Source organism: Mastigoproctus giganteus, chromosome 13 (assembly GCF_048544385.1).
Source record: "Mastigoproctus giganteus isolate SK-2022 chromosome 13, ASM4854438v1, whole genome shotgun sequence".
Lineage (NCBI taxonomy): Eukaryota > Metazoa > Arthropoda > Arachnida > Uropygi > Thelyphonidae > Mastigoproctus > Mastigoproctus giganteus.
In genome coordinates this window covers 127,355,817-127,376,322 of record NC_143587.1, presented here as the reverse complement: position 1 = coordinate 127,376,322, position 20,506 = coordinate 127,355,817, and the positions used below count along the sequence as shown (strand labels likewise).

Genomic DNA, 20,506 nt, shown 5'->3' with positions numbered 1-20,506 from the left:
ATAGATCTGTTTCAAAGACATGACCATCTTGAAGAGATTTGGGGTGAGTGTGATTATCTGATGCGAAGCAGAGACAGAGTTGGCTTTAGTGGCAAATCTAATGGTAATTTGCTTTTTAACTTCTTCAAAAGAGAATCCATGTCCCATGAGGTTCTTGTGGAATAGATCATCCAGGAAGTCCTCGTTAGTAGTATTTTTTTGCACATCATATATTAGGATGGGGGGGGTTAGTCTGCCTGGGTGGGTTTGCTGTTACTCCTGCATTCTGGAGAGTTGGGGCAATTGATATAGATTCCAGATCGTCCTTGGAGGTCGTTTCAAGTAAAACTCAATTATTGCGAATTGCTCTTAATGACTTGAAATCACTTTTAAGTGTATTTTGCACTAATTCCTCGACATCTCCACTGGTCTTGAGATCGGACTCATCTGTTGCTCTCAATAAAAGGATGTTCTGTTCCTTCTGGAGGTTAGACCCAACTGGCAGGGGCCGGGAAAATAGAGAGGTGATAGGAAGGGGAGGACCATCCCTACTGAGGACATTGCATATGATCTAGGAACAGATTTGTAAGGTCTCTCAGCTTGCTGATACTCTGCTCTGGAGGTGTCTGGTGCAGCTGGGTATTTGGAGATGGTGTCCAAGACCTTTTCTAGGATGCTAGTATGAGATCTGAGTTCCTCATTGGCAGTCTTCAACCTTTCATTATCAATGAGGAGAGCAGTGGTAATTGTCTCCAGACTGTCCCACAACTCCTGGATGTAGTTTGCAGCAGATCTGGTGAGTCTATTGGACTCCTGGTTCAGTAATGCAGTGACAGCTTGATGTGGTGAGGTTGCATTTGAGACATCAGGTACAGATGATGAATAAGAATCAGGAATGGCAAGTCTTCTTGAGGATGGAAGGCCCGCCTCAACTGTCTTGTCCAGGACTGAGGGTAAGTTTGGAGCAGTGGGTGCTGCAGTTGAGTCAGAAGGGGGGTAAGTTAGAACCAATGGGGTAGGAGCAGGAGCATCTGTAGTGGAGCTGACCCAGGGTATGACCACTTGGCCAAAGAGGCCAGTCTGGTTTTGACTGAAGATGAGGTTACATCACAATGGCAGATGGGGTTGAGCCTGGTTGTTTAGAAAATGGGAGCTGCAAAGTTGGATTGAGAGGTGTAGAAGCTGGGGTAGGAAGAGCTGAAGGAGCCATTGCAAGAGATTCCAGGATGGATGCTACCACAGGAGTGGAGATGCTGAAGTCAAGTTTAGCTGGAACAGAAATATCTGGGTCAGCAGAAAGGATTCTGCTGTTATCATCACTTGGCGATGGATTGTTAGAGGATAGGATTTGTTATTTGTTATTTGGTTTTTTTAGGAGCATTAGCAAATAAGGCCATATTGCTCCAGGATATGCGGTGGTCATTCCCTGACCTTTCCGCATCCTCCGTATTTGGTGGTGACGGGCTCGAACCCCGGTCTAATCAAGAAGCGTGTACTACGCACTGCTACTCCTTCCCACCTGGCTACGGAGGCGCCTAGAGGATAGGAGATAAGCCCGAGACATTTTCTTGGTTTTCTTCTTCTTTTTTCTCCTTGGTTTTCCCCCAGATTTTGGTGGGATAGCAGCTCAGAATCATAGGGCTCCTCAGATGAGGAGCGCGATTCATCGTGAGAACTCACATTAGCATGTGTATGTCTAGTTGGGATGAAAACTAGCTAAATCGTCTACCGAATTTCTAGACTGTCTCCTGAAATTGTCTACTCAGAAAAACAATCTCCCGAAAATCAAGTTTCACTGAACTGTCAGCAGGGGGCACTGTGGGTAGGGCAGGAAATAAATGCTAGTGGGTCACGTGACTTGTAGATGCAAGGTACGATTATGCCCACATAGGAATATATCACACATTAATAAAATTCGCTATAGTTCAATTTAAGTCAAGTAATATTAAGTAATCACTCTATATTTGATATTGTTGGTGACAAAAGCGTTTTACATCATCATCGATAACTCATTAATTAATTTATTCTTTATTATTATTATTTTTTATACTAATTACCGAATTAATTGAAATCACCTGTCTGGATAGGCAAGTTCTTACATCAGCCAGCAGGCAGCCAATCAGATCTCATTCACATGGTGAAGTAGTTCAAACAAAGGCCTTTGTTCCCCTGACTGAGGAAGAAGCAATGGCTACTACTGTTAAAGTTATTTTCCGTCGATGTCACTGCCATGTACTGTTACTTGTAGCAGAGTGACATTGGGTTTAGGGCAAGACATATAATGGAGACACAATAAGTACTCAGTTCATTTGCCACAGTTTTTAACTAATAATCAAGCATGATAGACAGCAAAAAAATATACACAATAAAACTATAGCACTACACAGCAGCCAGGGCTATATAATTATAGCAGCCATGCTGTGGCCAGCAAAATGCAACTCAGCAATCCAGAATTTTAGGTATAAACATATCTTTTTGAATCTTTACGGATCAGAACAAAAATAAATGGATTTTTGTTCTGATTTGAAAATCAACAAAAATCAATCAACTCACCAACACCTGGGGAATCTGGGACATAAATTTAATCCAAAAATATCAATTTGAATAACTGAACTTAACACAATCCATGGAGCACTGCTACCTTCTAAATATAGTCAAAATTTCACTGCCATAGTTTCTGAAGTGATTTTCTTAGTTTTCATACAGAAAGTGGGAGTGAGAACCTGTCAGATTCCCCGCCAATGTTTTTGCAACTATTTGGATTTTGTTTGTAGAGTGGCATGGTATACCAGAGAAGTGACAATGCTGTGTTTGTTTAAAGTATCACATTACTTGTTTTTCCTCTTCCACTAAGTCAATAAACATTTACTGTTTTGCTCTAGCTGTTTTTGAAAGATTTATTATAGTTTTTACAGCACAAAGATGAAAGAAACCAGTATTCTCTCAAAATGGCTGCTATTCTGTGGGAAGCAGGTTCAAATTTCATGTGCTGTGAAGGTGTGAAATTTGAAATAAGCCCTGAAAATGGAAATAATTAATATACATAATGTTTTTTTAAATTTCATGTGCTGTGAAGGTGCAAAATTTGAAATAAGCCCTGAAAATGGAAGTAATTAATATACATATTAATGAATATACATAATGTTTTTTAATTTTTTTTTGTAATCTTTATCTAGATAATAAGCAGAAATAAATGCACATGTACAGTTTGAAATTTCATGCACTTAATAATCTTTTAAATTAGAAAATGGAAAAGACTGATACTTCTATTTTATGTCTAATACATTTTTTTGTAATTGTTAACAAAACTTTTGTTAACAATTTTGCTTAAGCATTTAAGGTGTAAAACACACAGCTTGTTTTAAAAATTTTAATATTTTTTAAAACTTAAAATGTTACAATAAGCAATGCAATATATTAAGAAATTATGATATATTGGACTGTTCAAATCAAAATCAAAAAAAGCCCAAAGCGTTTTACAAAAATTAAAAAGAAAATGGGCACCTGCCAGGTGCCCTGCCATTAGTCTCTTAAAATAAACTAGTCCAAGCTTACTGGTAGTAGTATTAGACAAAATAAACACATTTTAACAAATGAATAAAGGGTTTCTGAACTTCTACAGTGAAGTTCAGCAATCATTCATCACTGCTTTCTTTATTTCAGCCTAACTATTTCCAGTATTGGAAGATGTTATAAAAAAGTGAGGTTCTGTTGAATGCAATCATGCTGTAGTTAAATAGCCAAAACAAACAAAAAAAAGGAATATGCTAAAGAAAGAGGAAAAAATAAATAAAAATAAAAACTAATAACCCACTCTAGGAAGCATAATGGAGTAGTCTCACACAAGATGGTGCAACTGCAGCCAGAATAAGGCAAGGACTCCAAACATGTGCAAACCATAGCTGCCAAATTTTGCCTTTCAAAAAGCTAGAGATCAGACATTTGTAAACAAAAGTAAAACAGGTTTCTGGGCGAGAAAAAAAAGAGCAAAACAATTTTTTTTTTTTTTTTTGTAAAAAACAGAAGATTTTTTGGGGAAAAAAGTTTTTTTTAAAAGTCTACACTCACTAAATTTAAATTTCGCTGACAAAATACACATTTTATATTAAAATACAGGCATATGATTGTCTACCCAGTAAAGTATACTTTTTAAACATTAGCTTACCTAATATTTTTCTCTCTGTGGATTTCTGATGGATAATTTTATTAGACATTAACTTTTTTCAAGAAATATACTGTTGCCATAATTTCCCTCTTCAGGACTCTTCAGAAATACTGAGTCAAAGTTTTGTTCGTAACAATGGTCCTGCTGTCTAGATCTAGACCTCGCTGTCAGGAGCATTTCCACAGCTTCATCAGACAAAGATTTGAATTCCTAACCTTACTGAATATTCACACTCGGCACTTCTATAAGGAATACTAAATTGTTACACATTATGTGATATAATTTATTATACCAACTGATGCTTGTGTCTTTTTTGTGCACATGTCAGTTCTCAACTAAGGACCACTACACATAAATTCTTTCATAATAGCATCTGGAAGGTTCTCACACTAAAACTGACAGAACAGATGCTGCAAAAAAAAATCTATTAAGAACAATTTGTGATTACACAGCTGCTTGTATACTATGTAGCCACATTCAACCATAAAGTACTTCCTCATTGAGCAGAAAAGAACAGAATCTCCTCTTGTTTTAGATTCTGCATGACCTTAGCAGAAGAAATTTCTATCCCTAAGAAAGAATCAACCTTCTGGTTTAGTCTGCTACAGTAATCAATTTCCAAAATGGAAGCAGAAAATTTGAAAACTGGCGGTAAAATAAATTAGCACGTAACATTCTAGTAATGACCTCAGGACATGAATGTGAGGTATGTTGGACTGAAGAACTATGTTCAGATTTTCAAGTATTGACAACATATAAAAAGAATATCTAAATTGCTTTATTTGAGCCAGAAGAGAGAAATATGACTTTGTGCACAAGTGAGGATATTATGCCTAGAATTATAAGCTTCCTTAGGATTGCTTTTACTGAAAGTTTGCAATTCTGAAGTTATTTTCTTAGGGAGTTCATCAATTTGTCTTTCTAAACTTTTAAATTATGAACTGGATTTGAACATGAGTAGTACCACTCAACAGTGATTGCTTGTATTTTTCAATTGGTAACTACAAAAAGTTCTGTTATTGCTTTTCTCACCTTTTCTGTAAACAGACTTGTTAAAGCTGGTCACTGTTTTACCAGTCCAGTCACACATTTAATAAAATACAACCAATGTGCACAATACATGCTTAAAAATCTTTTTACTTCGGTGTATGCATCAGTTGAAAATGTTTAAATCTATGTTTCCTTTTTGGCACTTCTTTCTAAATGGCAGTAAATTTCCACAAAGTATGGATCCACTTTCATATCAAAGCATGTAGCTTCCTTTTCAGGACACAAATTAATATGATGACAAGGAGAGCCTGTTACCACTCAATTTCCTCTTTTAATACCCTTGCCACTGCAGTTTTTAGGGCTACTACAACAGGTGCATTATCAACAATAAGTGACAGACAATTTTTAAAGGAATTCCACATGCTTTCAGATCATTCAGAAAATGCTCAATGCTGTATCTTCTATAGTCCAATGCTGTCACTGGGAGCAAATTTTTTTTTTAATTGATTTTTTTAATAATTATTATAAGAGGTCAGCACAGTGGAATACAGCTTGGAATCACTTTAATTGCTGTCATCTGTAGCAACCCAAAATAGCCCATTTTTCAGAACCATCACTGCCTCTTCTTTTCCTAACCATGTAATTTCACTAACAATGCTTGTTGTTTTTGTTCATCTACAAAACCATATTTTTTGTTGATGAACAAAAACAACAGACACTGTTAGTGATATTACACACCATATTTTTTGCTATTTTGCTATCAGTAAATGTATTTCTAAACAGCCCAACTCAGAGAAAGATTATGTTCTATGACAAAAGATGTAAATAAATATTTGGCACAATATAAAATTATCATCTCCATGAAATGCAACATCCATTTTTGAATTTTTTTCTATGCACTGCATGTTGAATATGTCTGATTACATCAAGTACACAAGGCAAATGTGTTATCTTTTGTCAGATTATACAATAAGTAGAAAACCTTGCACATATGCACTGTATTTCTTTGACATTGCAAAGCTAATTAACTGAAAGACATGTTAATTAGCTTTGCAATACACAAGTATTGTGAAATTATTGCACATATCATTATATATGCAATAACAGAGAACAATGCTAATATTGCAGGTTTCTATTTTGCAATGTAGACTACCACAGCACACCTGATGGACACTTCATTAATGAAAATAAGCAGAAATTTGCAAAATTTAAAAAAATCAAATTTTAATGTAGTTTTATTATTTTTTGTGAAAAGAAAAACATGAAGAAAAACTGAGTTTTTCAAAAAAAGACAGAGAAACTCTTTGTCACCAACTATATTATGAAAATCAGATGGAGAAGGATCAATTTGAGTAAAAAAGACGGATTCTCTATCATAAATCTGGATAGTTGGCAGCTATGTAAAAGCAAATGTCGATCCTCACTTCAAGATGAAAATGAGAAAATAACATAAAGAAAGATCTAGGGAAATATGGTAACCTCTTTGTCAGGGCAACATCAGCTATTGTGGATCCAAAGTGATCATATTTCAGACAAGGCCTACTTTTGAGAAAGTGAACCACCCATGATGCACCCTATACAACCAAAAAAGACTGATAGACAAAAAACACATGCTTATATAGGGAAGACACCTTGTGGAATCCAAAAGTGAGAGAAAGAGGAAAAGGAAAATATTTTTTAAACTGGAAAGAAAGACAGAATTAAAGCTATAAAAAATTAAAATTACCTTACTTTTCTCTCTCTTTAGCATTATCCTTTGTTCATGCTGTTTAATTACAGCTCAAAGCAATAATCCTGTTGCAGTTTGCAGCAAAATTCCCATGTGGTCTAAAGTGTTAATTGTAATTGTTAATCTTTAGCTGATTGCATTGCATGTCTTCATTTTTCCAAATATTTATAAAACTATAATTCTTCAAGGTAGGTTCACTTTACTTGCTAGTTGACCCAATAGCCTGGTTGATTGTTTGCCTTGTGTAATACTGCTTGAATGTATCTATGATTGTTTGATTCACTGATGGAATATTGCAGAAGGTATAGGGAGGCATAAACACAAATTTATTTTCAGGATAAAAATCCTCTAATGAATATGGACATTTAGGAGTGTTGTCCAAAACCAATGGCTTAAACCATTCCTGTTGCAATTGTGTCTAACTGCCGGAACCAAAGCTGAAAAATTGTTCCAGTACCCTAAACGTGTGAATTATATTTCCAAATGAGAAGTAGCATATCTTTGGCCTTCCCTTTCAAAGCTCTAGGATTTTCTGAATGGTAGACCTGGATGGGTTTGAGTTAAAGTCACCTACTGAATTGCCACCAAGCAAAAATGTCAGCCTGGACTTAATTACCTTGTGCCCAGGTATACAATTTTCTCCTCCTTTGTCAAATAGGTTTGCATAGGCATCTTTTTCCAAAACAATCCCAGAGCTTTGAAAATAAACTGGGAATCAAAAATGAACAATTTTGAATTATTTCTGTCAATTTTTAAGGTTATAAATGGGTAACTTTTTACCTCACTTAATGTGATAAAAAAGTTATCCCATTTATAACCTTAAAATCAGCAAGAAATGATTCAGACTTGTTCATTTTTCAGACACCACCTTTATTTTCAATCTTTTCTGAGCACAACTATGAAAAATCCACTTTTAGATATGTTCACACACATACACACATATATATATTAAAAGAGAACTAATTAAAAAAGGCACTTATGCATATATATATATATATATATGCATAAGTGCCTTTTTTAATTAGTTCTATTGTTTTTACTATGTCTGTCTGCATGTAACAACTTGACTCTCAGTGGATGGTTGCTGTTGCTGGTATGAAGTTTAATGAGGGCTACCGGGGCCAAATTGTGTCTGTTCATAGTTTACTTACAAAAGATAGTATAGTTACTGAATTACATACATCTGTATATGCCAATAGGATTCAAGTATAATAAGAGTTCTATATCTGCATCATTTCCAAGGAAATGGGATAAAATTTGAGCTTCATTCAATCTGCAGAATGACTGACAGGTGCTTGAGCAGATGGATAAGTAACAAGGACAGTCCACCAGAAATTGACAAACTGTAAATTGAGTGTGACAGCATGTACACTGGGGTGAATTTTCTAACAGTAACAAAAAAACATGCAAGATAAGTATACCCAATTCTCAGTCTTGCCAATACCACTTCTTGTCTGTTTTGTCTGAATCTGGAGAGCCACAAGTTTGAATCTTATTTTATCTGTTAAAGTTTGTTGTTAATATTACCTTCCCAGATCTGTGACCAGTTATCACAACAGGCCTTGCCAATTATAGGCTTGTAATCTGTATAAGGAATCTAAAGGTTTGTGAGAATGTGGGAAGAAGTTGTTCAGTAACAAGATTAGCACTCTCATTTCCCGTAATACCAGAATGTCTTAGGAACCAGCAAAATGTTACCGACTGATTGGACTTACTGCAGGAAGAGAAAATCTCCTTATGGAAGAGACTGCACTCTTACTGAATAGGTTTTCATGATATTTTATATTTATTTTTTTCAGAAAGATTTGTCGAGCCATCCCAAATTTCAGTAAAATCAGACAAAAAGAAATCTGGATATTATTTATTTTTTCCATATAGTTTGTATGGAAAAAACAATTTGACAGATTAAACAGTTTTTATGCAGTATTCTTTGCTTTAGAAGTTTAGACAATCTGTGCAAAATGCCTATCAAAAATCCATGTGCTTCAACAATTAGACACAGCCAGACTCTTTCGTGATGCACACCCAAAAAGCATAACTTTATGTGCTGCCATAAAGCATTAAGAGCACACATTTTGATAACTGTGGATGCAAAAGATGCATGCTAATTTTATATTAATGTTTTTAAGCACACGTATATAATCTGAATATAGCTTTTTAACTTGGTCCTGCATTTTTACTTTTTGTGCAAAAAGAACAAATTTTTCTGGAATTTTCTTTGGAAAAATCAAAGAAAACACTCACTGACAGGTATTGAGAGTTTTGGCTGTGTGGATCAAGTACACAAAGAGTGGGACATTACAAAAGGCATATGGAATCTCAAAGACCCCATGCAGCCAGCTTGGGATTAAAATACTTAGATCCCGAGGTGTGATACATGGATATTTTCCTACTACATACCTTTTTCTTCTGCTATAAGTGCCACTTCTGTTAAAACAGTTAAAGCTCCATCATAATCACCTACAAAATATATTTTCAATTAGAAAGCCAACAAAAATGTACATAATAGAAAATTTAGTGTTATTATTATTAAAAAATAAAAAAAATTATATTCTTATACTTCTTTAAAGTTAAAATCAATTTATTTTCTTTAAACCAATCTAGAAAGATCATGTTAGTCTTTTTTACCATGTATGTGTGTGTTTTATGTGTGGGCTTTAAGTAATGTGTGTTTTCAAATAAGCAGTATATAATGTCTCCATTTATTTATACAGCAGACTCTCGATTTTCCGGGATAGATGGTAAAAAAAAAATTCCCGGTTAATCCAAAAATACAATAAGCCCCGACTTACGTAAGAGTATGTTTCTGGACTTCTTACGTAAGTCGAATTTTATGAACTCGGGAACGACTAATATAATATTGCTGCTATATCCCTGATATGCCAAAATTACAAAAAACCACATAATATCCTCAGAAGAATGAAGAAAAATAGTTATATATTTTTAATTAGTTCAATTAAATTATCTGGGGACAGCGGTGAAGTAGCCGGAGTGGCACATAAGAAAAGAAAACATAAAAGGAAGAAAAAACGCATGTTATTGTACTGTAAAAACTGATATGTGTTTCGTAGCCTTGGTTATCATAGTTTACTTCATTGGTGCCGATCCTTTCACCGCTTCTCGTATTCTGTATAATGTAACGCAAGTCTGAAGCTATGTAAGTCTTGGACTTACTGTATCGAAAAATGTTCAGCAACCTACGTAAAAAGTATGGCGATAGATAAAAAACGAAAAAACTTACCACGCACTACTTGCGTGTCCAATGCGATGCCTCCCTTTATTTTTTTGCGATGTCCATTTTAAATCAAATAGCTTCCCTTTATTTTTACAATGTTGCATATGGTTTGGTCACCAAGATTATAATGGTTCATTAGAGATTTAATGGATACGACGTTTTCAAACTTTTGAATAATTTCAAGTTTTTGTTTTATTGAAAGCAAAACTCTTGCGTTTGCCCATGATTTTCGCGATTTCTAAACAAAAAAAAATAAATAAAAAAAATACCGATATCCCTGATATAAATAACGAAACAAAATTTGTCCTTTTACGGTGCGATGAAACACAACAATCGACGCAACGCACTAAAACAAACTAAAAATTTGCATTACCACGTGACTTACTAAACAAACTAAACTAAAGATAATAGGTACACTAATCTCCCAATGACGACTTATAATGGCACTTCTTGTTGCTTATCTGTGACTTGCAAACATCTGTTTATACCTATTCTAGTTATTACTTGAATTTTATGATTTATGGTTGATTTTTTTTTTTTTTTTTAAATTTGGAGTCTTAAAGTGTCCTGCGGTTAACCCGATTCCGGTAAATTGAGTCTGCTGTATATGAATTATTTTGAAATCTTCTAGTGAGTGCTTCCACCTCTTATTTGTGATTTCCAAGTAATTGTAGACATAATTTACAATAGATAGAAGCAAGGAAATAGCTTTTAAAAATCAAAAAAAGATTATAATTATCAGCCTAAGCTGCCCATTTTGGATCACAAAAACCAAAATTCTCTGGAATTCAAATGGAAAAGTTTATTTATTTATTTATTTTTTTTTTTTTGGTAGTTGTTGGCGCATCAGCTTCTGTGGCCATAGTGCACCTCCCAAGGTTTTTGCGGTACTTTGATCCAAGCCCAAGGCGGGATTCGAACCCGCGACCTTTGGGTTGCCAGGCAGGCACTTGACCCACCTGGCTAGCCCGGTCGGCGGAAAAGTTGATGAAACTGAATCAAAAAAATATTTATAGATCAAAAAACAGAATTAACAACCAGTTTACTTACTAATTTTTTAAAAAAAATCCTGATTTGCTTTCTGATGTTACTTTTACTCTAATGTTGAGCAACCAAGTCAAAATACAAATTAATATTTAAAAGCTTTTAATTTTTATGAATTTTTTAAATTTCATGAAGAAACTCATTCCACAGTGCCATCTTTTAAGAGAAAACTCAGGGCTGACATATACTCTTTAAAGTGTTAAGCCTGGTAAATGGTAACCAACCAGATGCAGTGCTCACTGTAAAGCTTGATCCTCTATATTTGTGTAAGAGATGCACAAGATATCAGCAAATCATATAACATTTTGGATACTATACCTCTCTAACTGGAAATTTTCAAAACACGAGATCAAAGGAAGTGTTTAAAAAAATAAATCCACATTCATGAAGTGTTACAAATCAAAAAAAAAAAAAAAAAAAAACCTCATGTGCAGAAAAAATAACACACACAAAAAAAATCTACATATTAAATGACATCCAATGCATATACTCCTAAGCTGAGCTGATTTGAATGTGTCAAGGCAACTCAGGTCAAGAAGCATCAGTGCATCATCTCTGCCAATGAGTTATGCTCTGTAATCAGTTTATCTTTTTTTACAGAATGATAAAACATGGGGAAAATCCTAGACCAATCAGCAAACTCAATGCAACTTGAGGCCTCAATTTTCTTGGATCATCTTTATTCAACTTTATTATCCCAGGTGAAATGAACAGTGCAATCCCAATTTGAGAGTCGGACCAATGTGTACTACGGTGGTATCTCAAATGGTCACTGTTCTACAGGAGAAATGTAGAATGATATCCACTATAATCTACTGTTTGTTGGTAGAAAGCCCACCAAGGAGAGGGAATGTGTCATCACAGCAGCCAAGTGGGGGATGACATGCTACTGAAATGAGTGGCAGAGATGTTACTGTTAAAATAACACAGATCCCTATAATTGCTGAAAGGTTGCATATAGTCTGCTGGTTTATTCCCATACTTATAGAATTCATTATTGTTGAAGTAAGGGTATCTATTACCATTCATTATAGCATTAGCATTAGTAGAGGCATTTGATGCAAGAAAGCAAGCTTATGCAGCATCAGCCAAAAAAAAAAAAAAAACCCACTTCACCCCTCTGTTCGTTCAAAATACCTGTCCAGCTGAGCCTTAAACTTATTTAGGCTATCAACCTCCACCACAAGGGATGGAAGTCTGTTCCACCAACCAACCACCCGCTGGCTAAAGGCAAATTTCCGCACGTCTATCCTACATCTGTCTTTCCTCAGTTTGAATTTATGCCCTCTCAGGTGATTTTTCTGAGCTAGAGGAAGAATCCCATCAGCATTGAGCATGCTTAAACCATTCAAGGCTTTATACACCTCTATCAGATCACCTCGCTGGTGCCTAGTCTCCAGACACTGTAATTTGCAAAACTTAAGCCTTTCTTCGTAAGAGCACCCCTTTGTTCCATTCACTAATCTTGTTGCCCTTCTCTGTACTCGTTCCAGCAGCTCTACATCCTTCTTGAAATGAGGCCTCCAGACCTGTATACAGTACTCTAGGTGTGGCCTGACCATCGCCTTATACAATGGAATAATCACCTCCTTATCTCTGCTGGAAAAATTCCTGTATATCATTGACAATACTCCATGAGCTACTCTTGCAGCCCGTCTGCACTGCTCAGAGAACTTCATATCTGCCTGCACAACCACCCCCAAGTCCCTTTCATTCTCTACCACTGTCAGTGTAGTACCACAGAGTTGATACGTTGCTCTGGGGTTGCTGTTTCCCATGTGTACTACTTTACATTTATCAATGTTAAACTTCATTTGCCACCTCTCAGCCCATCTGCTCAACCTTTCCAGATCCTGTTGCAGCAGCATAGTGTCAGTAGTGTCCTTGACAACCCTGCCAACCTTTGTATCATCTGCAAACTTGGACATTAAGCCCGATATACCATCATCAATATCATTTATAAATACAGAAAACAATAATGGACCCAACACTGAGCCCTGAGGGACTCCACTAATAACATCAGTCCACGATGAGCAGTGTCCATTGATTACCACTCTCTGTCTTCTCCCCCTCAACCACCCCTTTATCCATAGCAGCAATTTGCCTCCAATGTCACACTGCTCCAATTTGTGTAGCAGTCTTCCATGTGCAACAGTATCAAAAGCCTTTCTAAGATCCAAGTATATAATATCAAAGTTATTCCCTGCATCCAGTTCTTTTGTGACTGCATCATAGTATCCAATCAAGTTGGTCAGGCAAGACTTCCCCTTAACAAAACCATGCTGTGTCTGAGCTATAACTGAAGTCTTGTCTAAATGATCCTGCAGTGCTTCTTTAACCAGTGCCTCCATTAATTTTCCTGGAACAGAAGTTAAGCTCACAGGTCTATAATTACTTGTGTCAGCCTTTGATCCTCCTTTGTGAATTGGGGTCACATTTGCACATTTCCAGTCTATGGGTACCTCCCCTGAGTCCAAGGAAGCTCTCATAATTATGGCTAAGGGTTTGCTTACTTCCTTTGCTGCCTCCTTTAATATAACTGGATATCATTATATCATTAATGGCATCATTCTCAAAGAAAAAATAAAATTCAATGACACTGTCTACTAAAATTTTCATGATACACTCTAAAATAGTCAGAACTTAACCACTTAATAAGCAGTTTGATACTTTTTTTCAGATCACTACATATACTACTTTTTCGTAGTCCATCAGCCCTACCCTAATAAAAAAGCAACTCAGATTGGCATACAAGGAAGGAGCATGAGCCACACAAGTTAACTGTTCTAATCACAGCAACACAAAGAGCCAAGCTGACTGATTTCGAGAGAGTGTTACTGTCAGGGGTCACATCGCTGGCATGTTAATCAGCATATGGTGGTAGTACCATCACTATCATGTGTTGGTACTACCACCATTTAGCAATGCAGAAGAAGGCTATAGAAGCTTTCCTATGTGGCCAGAGGGTATGCAGTAGGGTAGTACAACAACCTTGTCGGGCATCCCTACAAAACATACGCCAGAAGTTTAAGTATGAACAGGGGTTGAGATCTGCACAAAAACAATACATATGGAGCTCCACAGTCTCAGTTTTCATGGAACAGCAGTGGAAAATAAGCTAAACATCACCAACCATAATTGACAATATAGCTTTGAAATGGTGCAAAGAACATAACTTGTCCATAAAGCAGTGGAAATCAGTTGCATGGAGTGACAAACCTAGCTACACCCTATACCAATCAGATGAATGGGTGTGGAAGATGCCTGGTGAATAGAGTGCACTATGCCAACAATGAAATTTGGAGAAAGTGGAGTTGTGGTGCAGGGTTGTTTCTCATGGCACAACCTAGGATCATTGGTGATTGTGTGGGGAACTATGAATGCTGATGCTTACCTTAACATTTTTGACGATTCCACATTCCATATGATATGGTACTTGTTTGGTAGTATAGACCATGTTTATTTCAACAGGACCTCATGTATTACCCCAGTCCTGTTCAGGTGTGTTTCACAGACATGAATGTACAGAAAATGGAGGGAAGGACCAGCCAACACATTGTTAGTTCAACTGGTCATCGTTCTGTAGGAGGAACAGAAGTCTTTACCTGCTTTAGTCTATCATTCAGTGGTGGAAAGACTACCCAGGAGGGTGGAGCGTATCATAATCATAGTGGCTAAAAGGTGACTGTCGCAACACTAAAGTGAGTGGCAGTAACGTCAATGTGAAGCCAACATGTGTCTGGAAACTCCTTAGAGGGTAGTATATATTGTAGACTTGTCATATGTGGTCTCTTCTAATTATGCAATAAAATACTGTTTTAGAATTTCTAAGAATTGTAATTTATCACTACTAGAGTAACCATATTATATATTAGGCAGTTTTTTGTGAAAAGTCTGATAATCTCCCTGTCCTAATTTTTCTGTGCCACCACTACTTAAGAGAAGGAAACAGTATTTCTAAATAGCTGAAAGAAATTCTAATCTGGTTTCCCTTGATGCACAAACAAATCAAGGAACCTTAGTGTCCTTGTGAAAGAATTATATTTATTAATTCTGTGTAGTACTTTCCTTGTGTTCATAAAAACAATGTTTTTCAAAAAAAAACAGAAAATATTTTGACACAAACTATTTAAAAATTGAGATTTTATTATTAGGATTTATTCCATTATTACAATGGTTCTCCTCAACTTAACATGAAAAAGTCATTCCTTTATTCTTTTTGTCCATTTTCTTCTATCTTCCCAATCTCCATCCACTATAAATTCATAGCTGCTCTCGCACCCTCTATCCACGTTCTTCTTCGTCTTCCTCTCTTTTTCCTTCGTCCATGGCACCTCTGGGCAATCTGTCGTCCTCCATTCTCTTCACATGGCCAAACCACTCCAATCTTTTCTTCTCAATTTTATCAATGATGTTTTTTTTTTTTTTTTTTTTTTTTAAATTATCATTTAAAAAATTCAGATTTTAAAATAAATAAACTCATACATATAAACTCCTAAAAGAAATTTTTCCTTTAACTAGTTTGGTGGCCACCTTAAATACTAATGCTAGGCATATAATTAATTTTATATAGCATTTTTGATCCTTCAAGCAAAACAACTTGTAAATCAAGATTGCTTAAACTTTAATGACTTCTTTCATTGAAGGCCACTGCTTTAAGAATTCAATATAGATTCCTTTTTCTTTTAGCAAACAAATTGTCATCCTAACCTACCTGTACTTCATAGATTATTTAGGAAACTTTCTTCTAGTTGAGTAGACTATATGACAGAGTACTGATTACCTCTGATATACATTCTAATGCCATTTCATAGAAGAGAACATAAATTCTTAATAATCCAAAATATGAAAGGTAAACAACCTATAGTACTTTAGTACTGTGTATAGGTTGAAGGCTTAAAAGCCAGAAGGCACTTGTTGACTTTAGACTTCAATTTCTTTGGATTGTAATTTTTCAGGAAATACATGTGAAGAAAGGTGGTTTCACAGAACAGAAGCAGAAGGGATATACAAACAAGAGGAAAAGTTATTTCTCTGAGTTTGGAGTTGGACAGTGAACAGATGTTGACTAATTGAGGCATGTATTTGGAATGGTTTGGAAGAGAACGGTGAAATTACAGATGTTGACTAATTGAGGCATGTATTTGGAATGGTTTGGAAGAGAACGGTGAAATTACAGATGTCAATTTGGAAGAATAGTGCTTATGGAAATATTTATAGAAAATGCATGAAGTAGAAATGGAAGTCAAAAGTGGAGAGAATCTGTAAGAGATGACTCACTAATTAACCTGACAGCATTTTTTTTTTTTTTTTTTCGATAATGTCCAAAAACTTGTGAGAAAGACAGGTTATGGGAGCACCACCTTAGATGTGGGAACAATATTCCATGGCAATTCCCAATAAAGCTTAGAAAGTCAAGGCAATTCCCAATAAAGATATGTAATCTTGTGTAGAAATCAAAATGAAAATGTTATTGAAATTGAGCACTGAGCAGCTATTATTTTTGTGAGAAATAACAGCAATGAGTTTTAGAAGGGTTAAAATTTACAAAGTTTCTTTTGCCCCATTCTTCAGTGGGACAAAAGAAACTTAGAGATCAACATTTAAGAGGTTGGCAGGATAGTGGAGAAGTTAAAGCTGTTTGTGCAGAGAAAAGCTGTTTCTCAAATTCAAAGGTGTAGTCTCCAGATTCCTACAATTTGCAAAACTGAAACCTCTCACTAATCTCATTGCTCCTCTCTGCATGTGTTCCAACAGATACACATCCTTCAGCAAACAAGTCTCCAGGTTCATGGTGTGGCCTAATCATTGTCTTATACAACAGGATAATCAACTCCTTATCCCTGCTAGCAAAATTATTGTATATAACTGACAAAAACCCCATGAGCTGTCCCATCATCCCATTTGCACTGTTCAGAGAACTTCACGTCTGACTGCACAATTACCCCAGGTCTTTTTCATCCTCCACTACCCTGAGTGTGGTACCACACAGATAGTACGCTTTTCTGCAATTATTGATACCTATATGCAGTATCTCGTATTTGCCAATATTAAACTTCAACTGCCAATTCTTGGCTCATCAGCCTAATTTTTTTAGACCTTGTTGCCATAGTATACCCTGATTACTATCATTAACCACCTTGCCAACCTTTCAATCATCTGCAAACTTAGACATTAATCCTGATATATCTTCATCAATAAATAAGGAAAATAATACTGAGCCCAGCACTGAACTCTGGGGAACTTCACTAATAAAGTAGTCCAAGAGCAGCAGCATCCAGTGATAACCACTCTTTGTCTTCTCCCACTCAACCATCCCTTTATCCATGGCAGTAAACTGTCCCTAATACCACACTGCTTTAAATTGGGTTAATGACATTAGAAGTGGGGACCTTTAAACACTGGTGATTGGACTACTATTGTTTTTGATTTTCTTAAATGATGAAGGGATACAGGGCATGATGTCAAAATCTGCAAATGACATCAAGGTCAGAACTGCAATTAATGAAGTGTCTAACAGCACTTCTTCATGTTGACTTGCACAGGATGGTCAGAAAATTAGCAACTTTTCTGACCTGTGTTTTAATGCTGTAACATGCAAGGATTTGCACTTGAGAAATATCTCAAAATAACTTATGCACTAGGAATTAATGGCAGTAAAAGAGGATAGAGATTTGGGAGCTATGATCGAGACAGACACAAAGTTCTCTATTTATTATAGAAGGTGGCAAGGAGGATTCATAGTGTCCTATCAATGATTTATTGAATATTTGCTTGTAGAAATGAGGAAGTCATAAATATATAAGGTAATCCCACAGTTATAAGGTAATGGCAAGACAGCACTTGGAATACTGTATCCAAGTATGGAGACCAACCTAAGAAAAAGATGGGCAACATGCTTTGTGAGGGGGAAAGGACGACTTTATGAAAAAAAGACTTCAAATATGAGGGTTGCAAAGCTTAGTTAAAGGGGATCTGATAGAGGTCTATAAGGCTTTGAGAGGAGACAGAAAAATGAACTGAAGGTAAAACTTTCATGGTTATAAATGATACTAGAACTAGGAACTATAAATTAAAATTATGGGGGAATAATTTTTAGAATTAAATGTCTGAAATTTTTGTTTACCTCTGTAGGTAGTTAAGGCCGACAGCTTGGGAAAATTCAAAACTCAGCTGGAAAGCATCATAGTGTCTATTCAGCTGACCTTTGAATGAGGAATGTATCCAAAGAAACACACAAGGAGGGTTCCTCCCCTTTAGCTGGTGCCAGCCTATAGTTTCCTTGTACCATACAACAATACTAAACAGTGGGCCTTTAATATCTGTTGTCCACTGTTTAATACCATAATTCATATATTTGTTGTTCTCTTATCGACTGTCATCTTGAAATCTGTCTCACATGTCATTTAAGATTCAATCACTGAACAATGTCTATGTACCAAGAACACTCCTGATGAGATTTTCAAAACTCTGACAATTGTTGTTTGACAATGTTGTTTCTTATTTACTTTATATAAGTAAAAAATTCAGTGCCTCTGTCTGCAAAGTCAAATGAGAAAACTAAGGAGCCAAGAATATTACCCACTTTGGAAAGAAAAATTATTGCTTGTTTCAAGGATGGCACACAAGCAGTAGATATAAAGCATGAACATGGAATACAAGTAAGAGTAGTTGTAGTTTACTGATAAGTAAAAGTATAATGATGTTAAAAATTATAAAATTAGAGGTGCCTGGCAATTAAATTTTTATGAACCAGGAAAAAGGTGAAGAGACAGATGAAAAGAGATGACCTGGTCCTCCAGGTTGGGTGCAGGGCTGACAACCCTGCCGTATAAAAATTCTAACCATTACATATAACTTGACGAATGAAACCAGACAGCCCTTACAGAAACAGACCAGGCTTTGAAATAAGGATGAGTTTGGTACTGAGATTTGGAACTTGGAATGTATGCACCCTGTTGCATGCTGGAGCCATGAGCAGCATAGCAGAGGAAGTTGAAAAGTTTTAAGATGGATATTATTGCTCTCCAAGAAGTTAGATGGAAAGGTAATGAGAATGGATGACAGCAGAACAACTAAGAGGAGGGCAAGAGGAAGACTGTGGAAAAGATGGATGGATGACATAGAAGAGAACTTAAAGATCATGAGAATAAGAAATTGGAGTAGTTTGACTTCTGGGAGGGCTTATTGGTGGAATATCATTGAGAAGGCTAAGTACCAAGACCCACCCTGGGTTATAATGCCAGAAGAAAAAGAAGAACTAGGAAAAATATTTTACTGAAAACAGAGGTTATTATTGGTTTCAATTTCTGAGCAGCTTGTACTCAATTTGAATTTTATTTTGACAAAGAAAACTAGGAATATTTTTGAAAATCTCACTTGGACAAAGAAAATTCACACAGAATTTTCTTCACATGAAGGAGTTTGGAAGGCTAGTGAGCGAGACTGTGTTGGAATACTATGTTCAGGTCTGCAGGCCTCATCTAAAGAAAGACATTATGCTTCGTGTCCAAAATAAATTATTCATTTTGTGTAAACTACAAAGGATCACCCATATGAGAAGACACTACAGATATGGGGAATATACAGCAAGAGAAACTAGGCATAATTTGAGTTTGTTGTGTGGGGGGGGGGAGGGTCTGATTGAGGTGTATAACACACTAAACTGTAGGTGTGGCAATAGGCAAATGAATGAAATACTAGAGAGTTGCTCACAATGAAATGGGACATGAGACACAAAAAACTGAGGATATAAATACATGCTACAGTAAAACCTGGTTAATATTAAGTTCAACGACTCACAATATGTTTTAATTTAAACACATTCAAAGTATCCATACAAGTTCTGAACATGTCAGTATTAATTAATCAAGGGAAAATTTTCAGATACTCTTATTAACTGTGCAGAATTTCATAATCCTCATTTAAAATATTAATAAAATATTAATAAACTATTTTATTAATAATAAAATATTAATATTTTATTAATAAAATATTAATAAACACACACACACACACACGTGTGTGTGTGTGTGTGCGTGCGTGCGTGCGTGCGTGCGTGCGTGCGTGCGTGCGTGCGTGTGTGTGTGTGTGTGGGTGGATGTAGAGCTTTAAAAATATACATTTGATTATAGGTGTGAAATTTTGTTGTGCAGAATTAAATCTATTTTTTGCATAAATTAAGTGTCTGTTTTCATGACAGATTAACCATGAAATTGATTTAGCAGACTTTTTTTGCTCATTTTCAATACAGTAGAGGTCCCAATTAACCGAGGTTCCACGTTATCTCAGGTAAATTGTCAAAAATTTGTATATACTTTGTCATCAAAGACAAGAGTACGTAGTTCAGTACACAGCGAGAACT

At 35.8% G+C, this 20,506-nt stretch overlaps 1 protein-coding gene across 2 annotated transcripts in view; it reads right to left on the bottom strand.

Moving 5' to 3' along the window:
* Hap40 (Huntingtin-associated protein 40 kDa) overlaps positions 1-20,506 on the bottom strand; it is a 246,830-nt gene that overhangs the window by 78,416 nt on the left and 147,908 nt on the right. For both annotated transcript variants that reach the window (XM_090387399.1, XM_090387398.1), the window contains exon 6: positions 9,264-9,323. In XM_090387399.1, coding sequence (XP_090243525.1) covers positions 9,264-9,323 — 60 coding nt within the window. The remainder of the gene's footprint in view (positions 1-9,263; positions 9,324-20,506) is intronic.